General features: G+C 40.2%; 1 protein-coding gene across 7 annotated transcripts in view; it reads right to left on the bottom strand.

Annotated features, from left to right (window-relative positions):
- Positions 1-1,818: 1,818 nt before the first annotated feature.
- NKTR (natural killer cell triggering receptor) overlaps positions 1,819-16,393 on the bottom strand; it is a 38,431-nt gene continuing 23,856 nt past the window's right edge. For 4 of the 7 annotated variants that reach the window (XM_052695019.1, XM_052695023.1, XM_052695024.1 and 1 more), the window contains 11 exons: positions 16,129-16,158; positions 14,587-14,732; positions 13,605-13,827; positions 13,183-13,338; positions 11,803-11,890; positions 9,012-9,157; positions 5,696-8,614; positions 5,339-5,434; positions 4,367-4,426; positions 3,764-3,862; positions 1,819-2,293 (listed from right to left, as the gene is read on the bottom strand). In XM_052695019.1, coding sequence (XP_052550979.1) covers positions 2,215-2,293; positions 3,764-3,862; positions 4,367-4,426; positions 5,339-5,434; positions 5,696-8,614; positions 9,012-9,157; positions 11,803-11,890; positions 13,183-13,338; positions 13,605-13,827; positions 14,587-14,732; positions 16,129-16,158 — 4,042 coding nt within the window. In that variant the 3' untranslated portion in view covers positions 1,819-2,214. The remainder of the gene's footprint in view (positions 2,294-3,763; positions 3,863-4,366; positions 4,427-5,338; positions 5,435-5,695; positions 8,615-9,011; positions 9,158-11,802; positions 11,891-13,182; positions 13,339-13,604; positions 13,828-14,586; positions 14,733-16,128; positions 16,159-16,393) is intronic. The other 3 variants (XM_052695021.1, XM_052695025.1, XM_052695020.1) reach the window with 3 other exon arrangements.

Below are 16,393 nucleotides of genomic sequence, written 5' to 3'. Positions count from 1 at the left end.
TTTGGAGCACAAGTGAACGGAATTCACTAAGTAAAAATACTGCCCTCCAATTCCCTCACATCCCTCCCCCAACCATCGACCAGATGGAATTTCTTTATAAAGCTTCAATTCAAGATACGAAATACAGATATTGGTAACACTGCAGTAATTTTGGACTGACCACATTCCTATTTCCCTGCCCTTCCTTGGCTTTAATGATCAATGAATTCAGAACTGAAACGTGACAGAATCAGATTTTAGGGCAATTTTCTTGGAAGAAACGTTGAGTGGCAACGCTTATAATTGAATCTTTCGTTACAACGTCAGACCAGTAGTGCTATTTTCTGTGTAAGGGAAGTAACAAAGGATGTCAAACTATGGAACTGCAACAAACAACATCACGAGCAAGGAATTATTTGTTTCTGACTCTGAAATGGCTGCTGCTCCATTAGAAAGAAATCTGCTAACATAATTATCCGAGAAACGCAATTTAACATTAAACACATTTATGAGAACCTTACAGACTACTGGTTTGGGAGGATTACGTGCACAATCTTTCATGGAGCTACAAGAGCAGGAAGTGTCTGAGCACAGAGCGTTGGGTCCTCCTGGAAAGGTGGGAAAGCAGAGTGACACAACCAGGCTCAGCAACCTGCGTACAGATATTCCTCAGCTGTTCACATGCAGCACATCCATCAGTCTTCAGACTTCCCTTCTGCTTTCACGTACCAAAGGCTAAAACTTGGGGTTCTCAACCAAAAATCCCGTATGAAATGATTACTTTTAATTTTCAAAGACGTTGAGTCTTGATTTAAAAAAAAAAATAAATCATTTTCAATCTCTGAGAACATTGAAGAAAACTGAAGCATCTCAAGGGATTACAGAAAGTCAGTAATGAAAGTTATTATAATACAACTGTACTCGTTAGCTCTGCTAAAGCTACATTAGTCTGTTTCTTCACTACAGACCCCGTTTTTCAGGGTGTATTTTCTATTAAAAAAACCTGCTTCTTAGTATATAACTTTCTAGACACTGAAAAACATTACAAATGGTTTTATATCAGCTCAATCAGAATATTGCAAAGATTTATGCTCTTCAGCTTTATATTGTTTTCTTGCGAACCATTTAACTGCAACATGAAGTCATTTTTGGTATTGAAGGTTATTTTGAAAGTACTTTTCATGCTTTTTTCAGGCATACGAGCATTTCTGAAATCATACTACTTTGACAAGAGGTAATTCAGTGCCTGCACACCGATATTCCTATGGCAAAAGGGACACATCTACAGACAGCTTATAAAGGAACCCTTATGGCTCCTTGAAAATCATCGTCAGTTAAGACTTTAAGAAGTGTCCTGATCAAATTCGTGATATCCTCAACCAACTGTTCACAACATTGGGCTTCAGAACGTGTTGAAGTGTGCCTAGCACTGCGAGGTGAATTGAAATGGGACTGCTTCAAAACACTTCTTTAGCCTCTGAAGAACACCTCTGTTTATCACCGAATTCGCTTTTAAATGCAAAAGTGTGGCCAGGTTGGATGGTAGGATCAAAACTCACTCATCACACTCTTGCTCACAATTCTCTTGTGTGTAATCTCACCCTTCTGAGTGGATTTCTGCAGTATCACAGTACAGAAAGGATTAAGACAGAGTGGCAGTCTTTGTTTTCATCTCCTACGACAGAGTGGCAGTCTTTGTTTTCATCTCCTACCTGTTGTATGTATACCCTCCCATATATTGCAACAGTCAAACAAGACAGCGTGGAACCCATCTTCCAGCATTAAAAAAAGCATGTTAACAAACTAGAAATGGCAGCCTTGGTAAGAAGTCCGTCACAGTTTTTGAGTTGCTAGCATATATTTAATAGTAACAGGCAGAGAGCCCTGTTTATAAACATACCTCAGTAGCAACTGCTGCACCGAGAAAGCAGTGTCAGCAAACTCACTCACGTGTCTCTCATGGCTTGGAAAATCCGACTCAAGCAAATCAAACTTTTTTCTGTATTGAGAAAGTAGTGTTTGACATAAAACCAGTCAGCTGGGCTTCGGCACATCTCTCCTTGTGGATACAATCAGTCAAGTGAGTTCACTGCTAAACAGTAAAGTTTCGGTTAGCTCAGCAAACACCCTTCAAAACTTCACTTGCAACACCGTTCAAAACTGTTTTTGTTTTTCTTTCTAAATGCAACACTGATAAACTGATTTAATGTGGTTCCCATTGCCCAAGAAACGTTTTCAGCTGTATCTGCTGCTCTCACTGGGACTTCGGTTGTTGGAGTAACTGCGATCACTTTCGCTATCAGAGCCATAAGATCTGCAAAGAAAAGATTGAAATGCCTCAAAATCGCATTCTGAATTTCCAACTCAAAATTGCGCTGCGTTAAAAAGATTGGCAAGAGATGCACGAGACAGAGAACATACATTATATCCTATGTCACAACTGGAATACACACTATGGGACACTCCATTAAAATAGTCATTAACTTGACATGATGAGAACCCAGCAAAAATCAAGTCAACCTCTGTTTGTAGCCATAGCATTTCTGCCTTTCTTCAGCACAGATGAAGGAAGCTGCCGCCCCCAAACAATTTGGTTTTTGTTAACATTAATAGCTGACTAAGCAGCACATTCTAACAAATACAGTTTTATTTCTCAACCGAGATGATCTTCTGTCCCTTTGCTTTACGTACTGCAATTTGAAGTCTGGAGATGAGCCTGAAAAATCAGGCCCCACAGTAACAACAGGAGCGACTGCAGGAGAGAAATAGATTAAAATGTTCTAGCTTATCCAAACCAAGAGTTCCGAGTTCAGCACCTGGCCAAGCACTCAGATTGTTTCAGATAAGCCACAGGACGTGTTCCATTTATACAGTGTTCAAATTAAACAGAATAGCTTCATGCCTGCAAGGAAAGCTTTGCTAGGGCAGGGCAGGCACAAGCAGCGTTTCTCTGAAGTTTTCAGACATCCTAAAACAATAATTTTGAAAGACTACTTTCACACTCATTAATCTCATTCATTTTCCTTCAAATACATGATGAAAGCCTGGGTGGCAGCAAAGTCCATTACGAGTTAATACAAAGTCATAGAAAAAAACATGTAAGAGAAAAAAACATGTATGAAAAAAACAAATATGAGAACAGAAAAATGAAAATTTATAGTAGCCAGAGATCTGACTTACTGCTGACTAGTAAGGGAATTACAAAAAGGGATGGGATTAATCACTGCTGCACTCTATTCACTATATAAAGCTCACTTTCCAATCTCGATCATGGTGCAGTGTGCTCACTTACACCTATGGTAATTCCCCTGGTGTGAGTAGGATCATTTATCCTAAGCGCTGACACAAAAAGCAAGCTGGGTTTACTGGTGAAATACTCTTTCGAAACACATTCTAGGAAGTTGAAGATTAATTCTGGATAGCACTAATTCTTCCACTTCCTTTGAACACTTTTTGTTTTTAAATCTACTTTCACAGTCTAGCCAAAAAGCATTCACCATCCAATGGAGTTCTTTGCATACTAGGTAGCTTTAATCCATGACAGGGCACCCAGTTTAAATCCTGAAAGCTAATTCACTGCAGGATTGAAATAAAACACCTAAGGGAAGGATTATAAAAATAAAATAATAAAAAAAAAGTGCTTATTTTGACCATACATGGCCATTTTTGCAATGTATTTTATATTCTGGAAAAAAACATTAGCTTTCATTAACTGAACTACATACCTTGTGATTTTTTTTTTTGCATAAATACAGGGTTAAAGCCATGCAAGTAAATAACATACCTGGATCTCCTGTCATAACTTCTAGATCTTCGATAGCTGTTGCTCCTTTTACTTCTACTTCGACTTCTGCTATAGTAACTATCATAGGTGTATGATCTACTTTAAAGGGAAAAGAAAGCCACTGTGGATTTATAGTCACAGGTCTAGAATGCCATTTGTGTTAAACACGTTTTAAAGACTTTTATGTACAAAGAAAGGAATTGCTGTACAGAAATTATTCTTGATAATTTCAACAAGAAAACAAGATAATACTAAGTTTTCATAGAAGTTTGATGTCAGAATTAAATACCCTCAGAAGAAGAAATATAATCTCAAATTTTTGAATCTACAGTCCAAGAAGGAAGACAACTTGTTTTCAGAAGTATTAACAAACAAGTAACAGAATTATCCCAATTTATATTTCAAATTTCATTTTTCACCATTATTTATGACACCATTTGGTTATGTTCCAAGTGTCTCATTCACGCTGATTCTGCTTGGGCTGAGGCTGCTATCACGAGAAGTTGAATCCTAAGTACCACAGACAAAGGGGTATTCTTACACCAAGATATTTTTATAGTAAGTACATTTATTTCAAAGTTGTCACAGAACTGCTATCCATACCTGGACCGACTGTGGTGACCATAAGAACTGCTTCTGGATCGGCTTCTGCTGTAGGTTCGACTAGAAACAAGCAAACAAAAAACACATTAAGGTAATCAGGAACGAGTGTAGAACAGGGCCCAACAAAGGCAGAGGGGAACACCATTTTCCAGAACTCCTTACCCATACTGCTGGACATTAAAGCAAACTGCTTCTCAATGACAGGAAATTTCAAAATACGACTACTCTAACTTGCACTTTTAAGAGGATGCAACAGATTGTATCACATATGGCTGAGCCCACTTTCAACTTGTTCAGAGTTGGAAGCATCGAGAATTGTGGGCATAATTCACTGCTTTGTTAATATACCTCATTGAATCATATCATATATGAATATCATATCATAATCATATATGAATATTCCCCTATATTCAGCACTCGTGAGGCCACACCTCGAGTACTGTGTCCAGTTTTGGGTCCCTCACTGCAAGAAAGATATTGAGGCCCTGGAACGTGTTCAAAGGAGGGCAACAAAGCTGGTGAGGGGTCTGGAACACAGGGCAGATGAGGAGAGGCTGAAGGAGCTGGGAATGTTCAGCCTGGAGAAGAGGAGGCTCAGGGGAGACCTCACTGCTCTCTATAACTTCCTGAAGGGAGGTTGTAGTGAGCTGGGGGTCGGCCTCTGCTCTCTGTCATCAGTGATAGGAGCAGGGGGAATGGCTTCAAGCTACGGCAGGGGAGATTCAGGCTGGACATGAGGAAGTATTACTGTTCAGAAAGGGTGGTCAGGCACTGGAATGGATGCCCAGGGAGGTGGTGGAGTCACCGAGCCTGGGGGTGTTCAAGGAAAGGCTGGATGTTGTGTTGAGGGACATGGTTTAGTGGGAGCTATTGGGAATAGGTGAACGGTTGGACTGGATGATCTTTTAGGTCTTTTCCAACCTTGGTGATTCTATGATTCTATGATTCTCAGTCTCCATTAGAGAAGCTTACCTCCGACTCTTGTAACTGTGGTAAGAACTACTTCGGCTTCTCGACCGATCTCTGCTGTACCAGCCTCTACTTCTGCTTCTTGTATAGCTTCTCGACCTGCAAACAGCAAACACAACCTGAGACGATCACAAAGTGGAATATAACAAGTGAAAAGCAGAAGGAAACAAAAAGCAAAAGCGTTTAGAAGTTTACCTTTAAAACTAAATATAGATTCCACACTCACTGAATTATAAGCACTTTTTAAAAGAAAAACTTAAGCTGAGGAAGAAAAACTTAAGCTGAGGAAGAAAAACACGCCTCAGAATGCTGGAAACTTTCAAGTTATCGCGGTAGGCTGTGAACACACAAACATTTTACCTGTAAGAATACGTAGAGCTTCGGGATCGGCTTCTTGAGTGACTGTACGATTCAGACCGCGTTCGGTGTCTGGATTTAGATTCAGATTTACTTCGAGACCTGCTGAGGCTCCTGGATGGACTGTTGTCATCTCTACTTGGAGACTCCTCCTCGCTGGAGCTTTCTTGGTTCCTTGGCCTTCGATTTAGTCGTGCTGTCTTCCTAACCTCGTCAAACAGAGATCCAGGCCTTACTTTATTTTTAGCTTTTATTTCAATTCTCAAACCTGCTGGCTTAGCCTCTGGTGCTGCAGCCACGTTTTTCACTTCCGTGGCAGTACTAATTGTAGCTGGTTGCAGATTACCAACACCTTGCAAGGGCTTCCATTTATTATCCATTGAATTGCTTTGTGCATTTTCAGCAATTTCACTTTTCAAACTACAGTCTTTAGCATTAGATGCAGGAACAGAGTTATTCTCTTGCCTTCCTACTTCTTCTTTAATATTAATGAAGTCTGCAATGTTGTTTCCTGGTTTGACAGCATCTTGTTCGGAGGTCTGTAAATCTTTGTTTATACTAGCACCTAAACTCTGAGGTTTATCAGTGAGAATGACAGGAGACAAAGCGTCCACAACCACCTTCCCTGGTGAGTTACGGTCTGGAGTGCAAATCTCCATGTTGTCATCTGTCTGAATTACATCCAATCCATTCTGGTTGCTTTCTTCAGCATGCTCAGTCTCGTTATTGCAAGTAGTCACATTTATTCCTGAGTTTAATATACTGGTTGAAGTGTTAGGATTGATGCTATCGTTATTAAGTTTATTTCGATTCGGTGAGGCATTAGGAGTAGTATTTTTAACTAGCAGGTTTTCATCTGCACAGGGTTTTTCACCATTTCCTGTTTTGTCTTTGACCATTTCATCCTTTTCACAAGCTTCTTGTTTTTTATCCTTCACACCCTTGCTAAGCTGCTTTTCTTTGTCATCCTTGATAACTGGCTTTTCATTTATATCTTCTTCTTCTTCTTCACCAAACTCCAGTGGGGGTTGCCAGTGAAACACTTCTTTTCTTTTCTGAACTTTGTGTTTTTTCTCCTTTTTCCCTTTTGATTTTTCTTTCACTTTTTTGGAATGTGATTTTTTAAGAGCTTTTTTCGATTCATGTTTGTGTTTTTTTGCCTTTCCTCTGGTATGTGTTGAGTTAGAACGAGAACTCTCAGATTCTGAAGATGGCAACTGTTTGCTTATTTTCCATGCACTATCAGAATCCAGAACGCCTTCTGAGGAATTGGATTTCGTTTTTCTCCTTTTGGGACCACTAAGTTCTGTATCAGATCCTGATGTGGCCTCTCCTTCCTCTTTATCGGACGAGGGTCTGGAATCTCCCCTGCCACGATGAGCATCTCCCCGTTCCGAGTTTGACTCAGAGTCCCATTTACTACATGAGTAGGATTTTTGTTTACTTTTTGCACCACCTCTAGGTTGCTCAGAAGATTGCTCTTTAACTGCTTTCTTTTTTGAACGGTCACCATCCCATTCACACTTGGATTTCTCCTCCCCCCTCACAGAACGGAAAGTATTTTTATCCTGTTGCTGAGCATCTCCTTCTAACTGACAATGGCCTTCCTTTTCTTGGGCTCCCTTCACTTTACCAGAACGCTCGCTGTCAGTAGAGAAGTCTGAGGATGATAAACTGTCACTCTCTTTCACCCCTCGAGAAGACTCATCATAGTCCTTCGCATCCTTGTAAGGAAGGGTACTTTCAGAGCTTGTTTCTTGCCTCCCTTTAAGAGAACGCGTGTTCTGATCACCCGATGCAGATTTTCTTTTGCTTCTGTGTCTATCATCATCACTGAGGGAAAAATAAGACGTTGACTCACTGTATCCTGACCTGTCACTGCGGTATTTCAGTGATGGTGATCTGCCAGAAGAACGAGATTTCGTCCTTGAGCTAGACAGACTCCTAGATCTTGTGTAAGACCTTGAGTACGACCTGCTTCGAGAGGACCTGCTCCTCGATCTCTGCCAACTATCTGAGCTTTTGTCACTGCGGTATTTGGAATAGCCGCTTCGATCGCTGTCAGAACTCCCCTGTTGCTTTTGATACGAAGATGTGTTAGCCTCTTTAACAACTACTAAATTATAATTAGTTTGGGGGGGTATTAAATGGGTTGCTTTAGCTTTCATTTCTTGAATTCGCTCATAAGATGGCTTCCATGGTTTTTGTCCGGGCTTCCACCTTGAAGGTGGAGGACTATCACTTAAGGGTATTACAGGGAGGGTCTCTGGGACAACTGGTGGGATGACGACCTTGTCACTTGGTAGTATAACTGCTCTTACAGGGTCAGAAGGCTTGTTCAACTTACTTTCATTTAATCGTGCTGAAATATTTCGTGGAGAATTGGAAACAGTCTTTTGATGCCTAGGATTAGAACTTGATCTTGACCTACTTCGAGAACGCGATGATTTAGAGGCTGACCTTGATCTGGAACTTCTTTGGGAATAAGACCTTGACTTAGACCTAGATCTGGATCTGGACCTGGACCTGTAGTACGACCGACTCTCTCTGCTTGAGAAAGTTGATGAACTCTGGTCTTCCTTATCAGATTTAGACCAGTCTCTTCTGGAAGAATGTCTAGAAGACAACGAGGAGGAACGAGATTTCCTCTCATGATCACAGGATGATTTCTTCTTCCTGAATGAACGTGAGGATTCTACCTCTGATGAAGCTGATGCTTTCTTTTTTTTAGCTTGCTTGTGCTTCTTGAAATGCTTCTGCTTTTTAGACTTCTTTTTATGTTTCACTTTCTTTTTTCTGTGCTTTTTGTGGTGACTGGAGTACCTCACAGTACTCAGATCAGAGTAGCCGTTATGTGACCAAGATCTTGATCTCCGTGACGCACTTCTTTCATCCCACCTGCTTGTACATGGGTCACTTAACCTTGAAAAAACAAGCAAGCACCACAATAAGTGAAAATTCTTTTAAAAACTTTGCCTTTCCCCTCCACCTCTGCCCCAAGGCAATTAATGAATGAACTGTAAAAATGCCTGCATTTGCTATCAGAAAACTGCATTCTGAATTGTTCCAACTGCACCAACAGAAAAAAGTTATTCTATGACATGAAGCCTTTTCAGCATGCATTCCTCTGGTGTTACATCTCTGAACCAGAAAGGCTTTAAGAAAGATTCCATTTAAACGCAGAACGTTAGACATGGAGAGATGCCAAATACAGAGATATTTTTACAAATTCTATTTAGTCGAAAAAGAACAACATCTACATAATCAACTGGTGTTAAAAAAAGAAAAAGACACTGTGTATTTGTATTAAGGCTCTTACTTATCGCCTTTACTCCACTTTTCTCCACTAGGTGGTCTGTATGCTCGTAATCTCTGCATTTCCTCTTTCCAGTGAGGAGGAGTCTCACTGCTCTCATCATCATCAGATTCAGAGCACGACCGTGATCGAGGTGGGGTGTGATATCGCTGCAAAGGCAAAGAAGAGTCACTCAAGAATATAGTTTCCTTTGAAGAAGAATGAACAATGCATACGTGTACGGTGCCTCATAAAGATTTCGCATGCATCTTCGTAACGCCAACCAGACAATGCTATTCTCAAACTGTCACAAAGAACACAAATTACGAAGCCCTGACAAAAACATCCACTTTGGGCACCCATACATCCTACATGTGAGACCAGATTATGTAGCTAACTGTATTTTCATTCTCTGAAGGCAGTTCTCAAAGCTTGAGCAGGTGCTGGTTTGGTTTTTTTTTAAACATAAAAGGAAGAATTTAGGAAGAAGTCAAATCCCCTTTATGGAGCACCTTTTGGAGCATCGTAATTACTGCAGATAACCAAACAACTGTTTTCCCCCATGATGCTAAAGAACAGAGGTTTCACTTCAGTTAGGAGACTCTAAATTTCTTCAAAGCATTAAGATGAGCTCTATTTCAAAAGTCACTGCTGTTCAGCCCTTCAGGAATGGGCAGTCAGGTTAAGCAAAAAATCCTTTTAAAAAGTGTAACGAAGCTTCATGCTCAAAAATTGTGCTTAGTCACAACACTCAAATGAGCAACAAGAGCTTCTCCTGCAGCAGCAGCAAAGCACTCACAACACTGCTAACTCATTATTTTCCATTACCCAGTAGGATGCACACTTAAGTAACTCATATGAGGAAATTAGATGCTCCTCAACTCAATTAACAAAGAAGAAAAACTTCTGGGTTTTACTCAATTATTTTGAACCACTGGTAAAACAGTACGTGGAAAAAAAACCAAACAACAGTTTGTCTGCCAATATAAAAAGAGAAAGACATGTATTGATTTACATAGAATTCAGGTAACTTCAGGCAGAACTCTCAAGCCTTTTTCTCTTCATGTAAGAAAACAAGGAGCATCTGTCATGGAGACCTGGAGATTCCCTACCCTTTCTTCTGAAGCAATGACTGCTTGAAAATAAAAAAATAAAGGTCTTGTTCCCCCTTCAGAACCTAAGAGAATTCAAAACTACAAATGAGCACCTTGAGTAGTTGGCTGTAGAGAAAGCTAAATGAACTGGTAGAGGCTGCAGAAAACACGTTTGTCTACTGCTAGGCTTAAATTATTTCTGATATTAGTTATTATTTTCACTCTTACTTTTCCTGAGAGGATGCCAAAATTAGGAAAAACAAGACACAGGCACCTAAGCTCCTAGCAAAAGCCAATTCTACTCAGTGCTATGTTAGTTTTCCAGAAATCTCTGCTTACATAAATATTTCAAAACACTGTATTTCAAAGGTTTCCTTTAATGGATATCACAAGAGTCAAATACAAATGAAAGTTGTCAGATGTATCAAGGACAACAGCTATCAGATTTAATGTCAAGGCTGGCAAATAAGGGAAGAAGAGGCACTCAGCTGCGGCCCAAACACTCCAGAACCTTGTTTCACCTTACAGCCGTCAGCCAATAATTTTAAGGTTTAAAATCCTTGCTTCACAAGGATGCAAAGCTAAAAAGATATTCTTCAAATGCAGTGGATGTGACAGAAGAAAAATCATGTTCAGGGAAGTCTTGGCTACGACCATCCTTGTGAAAAGTGTCTTCAGCTAGGTAGATTAATCATTATATACCTATATTTAAGGTCACCCACTGAAGGACCAACTGCACATTTAGGAAAGATGTTTTTATTTTCTCTCCCTTTTCTGTTGACTGAAAAACAACAGTGTTTTGGGCCTGTGATTTAGGTTATTAAAGAAGAGACAAGAAAACTTTTCTTAAGAACAGCAGCACTAATGCAAAAGCCTTGAGGTTACCAGAGCACTGAAGCAGAAAAAAAGTCAAATAATTAACAGTGACAGTCTTCACAGAGGAAGGTAGAAAAAAAATGGACCAAGTCTGTATAGTTGTAAAAAAAAAGCCTTCTCTACTAGCAATGCAAAAAACTCACTTCTTGCCCATCAGTGTTACCTGTGAAACTACATGGATTTCATCTCAAGTAGCTGAGCAGATGAAATCTGACAAGCTACATTAAGTAGCTTAAAAAAAAGGGAAGAAACAAAAGATACACTTCAAATGTCAAAAAGCAGAACTAACAGTGAAGTGGTCCTGCCAAACTTGCTAGCAATACTGCTGCTTCCCAGCACTGTGTGCACAACTATCAGAACATGCATCAGGAAGGGCTGTTTATGCATCAGACACTGTCAAAGTCTTTTCTTTGGTTCTACTCCAGCCCCAGTGTTTCACAGACACAGTGAGGAAATGCAAGGGGATGAGAGCACAGGCTCACGTCACGTCTCATTGCTTCAGATCTTGTGGCTCAACTAGGATGAATCTTTGCTCAATTAATGTCAGTCTTTGGAAATAAATAATTTTCTTTTGTTTGAAGCTTCCTTATGTTGGAAACCACTCGTGAGTGAGTATGCATTTGTTTTCCCAAACAGTGTTTACGCAAAAAAGGACATTAATAAGAAGGATGGGGAAAAAGTATTCTAAAATGAAGCACTTAACAAACAATATTTCAAACGTCTAAGCTTGAATCTACAGCAGTCAACAACAGCAGCAACATCACACAGAGCCTTAAAGGAAATTCAAAGTTCAAGGTCAGAGAAAATACTCTGGATGAGAGGAAAGAAAAAAGGAAATCACATACTATTGTGCCTCTTCCTTTAATTTTTCGTCCAGATTTAGACACTGATGGTTTCTGGTCAGTTAGAACTGGAGTAGCATCAAGAAGCTTCCTACATAAATTAATAAAATATGAGCTTACACAAATAAACCCACACGTAACCATTTTAATTTCAACCTAAAACTGATATTAATCATGCAAAATTTCTTAATAGCCTACTTTGATAGGGTAGAACTAAGAATTTAGTGAATGGCATTCCAAGAAGTCAGCCACACACAGATCTGCAGAGTAAAGGCAAACCAACACATACACTGGTTTCCAGCCTGCTCAGCAGATCTGATTTCTTCTCCTGATAAATAAATGCTAATGACAAACTTGCACAGTACTCTGTTGAAGTGGATTTTCTCAGTAGGCCAGCTTGTGTTTGGTGAACAAATTGTTAAGAGGACACAGAAAGAATAGCTTCAGGATCTTGGCTGTTACACAACAATGCTTCAGCACAGGGAATGGCAGCTCAGACAACCCACAAGTTCTAAAGCTTTGTTTCCTTCCTCAGCAACAAGAGGTAATTCAGCACTCCTTTTTACAGACGTTGTACAACATCCTTGAAAGAAGCAGATAAGGCTTTGAAAACACGTGTAACACCTCAAGAAAAAGCTCACAAAAGATTACATAGTTAACCAAATTTAAAGAAAAAATAAAAAATTGATTACAGTTTTTAGATATGTCCAGGACTGTGCCCACATGAATTCAAAAATGAAGAAATTTGGGAGAAAAAAATTGCAATTTATCAGGCACACCAAACAGAAAGTAAGTTGGGAATGCATGACTTTGTTTTCACAACAACAGTCTCCTCTTCTCTAAATTAGAGACTGCTTCTAAGACCGTTTCACTGAATTTGCACTAAATTTTCTCCACTTACAGAATCACAGAATTGTAGGGGTTGGAAGGGACCTCCAGAAATCACCGAGTCCAACCCCCTGGCAAAGCAGGTTCCCTACACCAGGTTAGTCTAAGAAGCTGAGAAATCACTTCTCCCATTCAAGGCTTGCCTTGCAATGACATATTTGCTGTGGTTTTTGTTGCAAAATTTCCTCTTGAATTAGTGAACAATGTATGCAGTGTTTGTAATTGAGTTTAAAGCCATGACATGCATGATCCCTATGGTTCAGTGAAATGAATTCATGAGGTTTCACTGAAAAAAAACCAACCAAACATAAAAACAAACCATTCTGAAAAGAAACTACCACCAAAATACTCAAAGTAGGATGCTTAAAGTACCTCACTTGGAAATCCTGATGCTACACCCATTATTTGCTACAAGTTCTGGAAACGCATCGTTAGTGGCAAAGTTCTATGCATAATTCCCAGCAATAAAGTCAACATAATTAGATAACTCCTTACGTTTCAGGTTCTGTACTGACAACAGGCACATCCCTTCTCAGCAAGAATCTATTTTCAGGCACTGGGGGAATTTCTTCAGGACGTACCACAGGTTTATCCCTCTTGGTGCTGACATCCACTGTTTTTTCTGTTACGTCGCTCTTGTCAGAAAGGCTGCTAAGAGGAAAAAAGCAAGGTTATAATTCAGAATCAACTGACAAGCACCACTTTCCAGGGTGAATTCCCAAAATAAGCCCACGTGATGAAACGAGCTACAGACGACTACGAAAACAAAATGCTGTCATTAACTCATTTTATGCATGGAAGGATGGAGCCCAAACTTCCAGAATAAAAGCACCTTCATATTAATTGCATGAGTAGTTCATGAAAAAGGAAAGTTCCTCAAATTTCTCTGAAATCCTTAAATGTAAGAAACTAGTCACCATCTTTGGTTTGAGGTTCGCTTGCTCCTCAGATCCTCTTTCTTCCTCTCTTCCTTCCTCCGTTTTCTTGACTGTTTGGTTTTAGCTCTTCTTTTACGCTTTCTTCTTCTGCTTCTTTCATCTTCAGCTTCACTTTCAGATGATGTTTCTGAGGGGTCTGATCCACTGGAGGTTGAGTCTGAAGCTTCTGAGTCAGAACACACTTTCTTCTTCTTCTCCAAAGCTTAGAAACAGACATTTTAAACGTACAGTGTGTACATGTAGCGTGCATACATACAGGTACACAACTTCATATATGTAAAAGCACATACTTCTCCAGGAGCTCAGCCTGTAAACCTTTCACAGCGAGGTCTGCTAAAGGACAACTGCATGAATTTGATTGCATCCAGCATAAAGCACTATCAATAAAATATCAATTTTCCAATAAGGATGGTTGTAAAAAAATCCCTTTGTTTGCTATCAAGTGAACTGTAAGACTTGCTATGCACAACTTCTGCCATGCGAGATGCACCACTGAAAAGCCAAAGCACCTTAAAGGTGTGCATTGGAGGTCAGTAAGCAAAGTTAACACTCAGATGCTGGGGAGTTGGACAAGATGACCTTTAAAGGACCCTTCCAACATTAAAATAAGCCTTCAGAAACAGCACAAGATCCCCCATCAAGAAAAGCATCTGATTGGACAACTATCTTTCAAGCTCTGAAAAATAACTTGTAATTACTTTTCGAGTATGTAACATTAACCACAAAGATTAATTAAGGAGAAGAGGAAGCAGACATGCAAGTTCTGAGCCACAAAGACTGAGGTCAAAGAACCTCCTTTCCCGTGCCTTGCTTGCCTCCTCCAACCTCTAAATTTTGAAGACTCGTTAGAGCCAAATTAAGGCTTGATAGATTCACCACAGTGATTTCTAGATGCTGGCATAGTTTTTAGACTCTGAAAACAATGTCAACATTCAATTAACTTCAGCTTATGTATGCTTACCATCTTTTGCTGGTTTTGTAACAAGCACCCCACAGTCAATGACTCGTACATCTGCATAGGGTCTGCTGGCAGTATCAGTTTTCAGATTTTCTATTTGTTCTATTACTTCAAAACCAGAAATAACCAGTCCAAAGACAACGTGCACGCTGCAGAAGTAAAACAGTTGGGAAGTACAAGCGTTTATATATCGCCGTAATCTTCTTCCAATCAATTTCAGGTTTAAAAAGTCATTCTCAACCAGAAACATTCAGCTTCACTGGGCTCACCTGGCTCTTAAAAATATTACATTTACAAACAAGGCTTTTTCAAATTACTTTTACATTGACAGCAAGGCTAAGATTTCATGCAACATGATCAGGAGGTGTTTTTTGCTTCAACTTGACGCCATCACACTCTCTTCTAATGGGCACCATAACAGGTCATCAATTCTAACCAAGCCTTCTGTTTTTGAGATGCTGAGCATCAGGCAGATGAAACAAAGATGGTCACAAATTGTCACTTTCCCCAGAGATGAAGCATTTATAGGTCTATGCAAACTCAGCACGCACATTCCCACCAACTCTGAAGGCACAGTTACAATTCATGAATCTCTAATTCTGTTTTACCATACCACATTTCTTTTTCCTTCTTGCAATTACCTGTATCTTGAATTGTGGGCTAAGGGCAGCAATCAGGTTTAAACAAATGAGTATGGAAGGTTTTGGGCCTTCCAAGCTTTAGGAAACAAGTTGTCGTTTGGAATTTTTATAGAACTCAAACTAAAATTTTCCATCTTTTTTCACTACATCATCTTTCACAGAACTAAGAATTTGTTTTCCTATTGATGTCTACTTGCAGCTCGGAAAGCAAATGATATCCTGGGCTCCATCAAAAGAGGGGTGGCCAGCAGGGACAGGGAGGTGATTGTCCCTCTCTACTCTGTCCTCTTGAGGCCCCATATGCAGTACTGTGTTCAGGTCTGGGCCCCCAGTGCAAGAAAGACAGGGAGCTGTTGGAGAGGGTCCAGAGGAGGCCACAAAGATGCTCAGAGGGCTGCAGCACCTCCCTGCAAAGACAGGCTGAGGGAGCTGGGCTTGTTCAGCATGGAGAAGAGAAGCTGCGGGGTGACCTCAGTGCAGCCTGCAGTGCCTGAAGGGAGCCTGCAGCCAGGAGGGGAGTCAGCTCTGTGAAAGGGGAGATGGCAGCAGGACGAGGGAAATGGTTTGGAGCTAAGGAAGGGCAGCTGGAGGTTGGATGTCAGGGGAAGTTGTGTGCTATGAGAGTGGTGAGGTGCTGGAACAGCTGCCCAGAGAGGCTGTGATGCCCCGTCCATCCCTGGAGGTGTTGGAGGCCAGGTTGGATGGGGCCCTGGGCAGCCTGGGCTGCTGTGCAATGTGGAGGTTGGTGGCCCTGCATTGGTGGGGGGTTGGAGCTTTGTGATCCTTGAGGTCCCTTCCAACCCAACCATTCAATGATTCTATGCTTCTACTTCCAAAACAACGCATGAAGACTCATCAGTAATCCCAACTTCATTCATCATTGAAGAAATGGAAATATTCTTACCCATCAAGATGAGGAGCAGGTTTTGTTGTTCTGTTTGACAAACAGCAAGATGGTAAGATGGTAAAATAAAAATCAAGGATTCAGATGAAGTAAGAGAAGAATGGCACGGGGAAAAAAAAAAAGGTGAAGGTAAGACAAAATAGTGAAAAAATTCAGTTACATACATGGAATTAAAAAAAATTTTACAGCTTATAGACACAGGCCCTTCTTTAATCTTTTAATCAAAATTTGCTTAAAGTTTAACTCGAAAGTTGTACCAAATACC

The sequence above is a fragment of the Tympanuchus pallidicinctus genome, unplaced genomic scaffold (genome assembly GCF_026119805.1).
Source record: "Tympanuchus pallidicinctus isolate F22 unplaced genomic scaffold, pur_lepc_1.0 scaffold3, whole genome shotgun sequence".
In the NCBI taxonomy this organism is placed as follows: Eukaryota; Metazoa; Chordata; class Aves; order Galliformes; family Phasianidae; genus Tympanuchus; species Tympanuchus pallidicinctus.
Note: the sequence above shows the minus strand (reverse complement) of the source record. Positions and strands in the feature narration are given on the sequence as shown.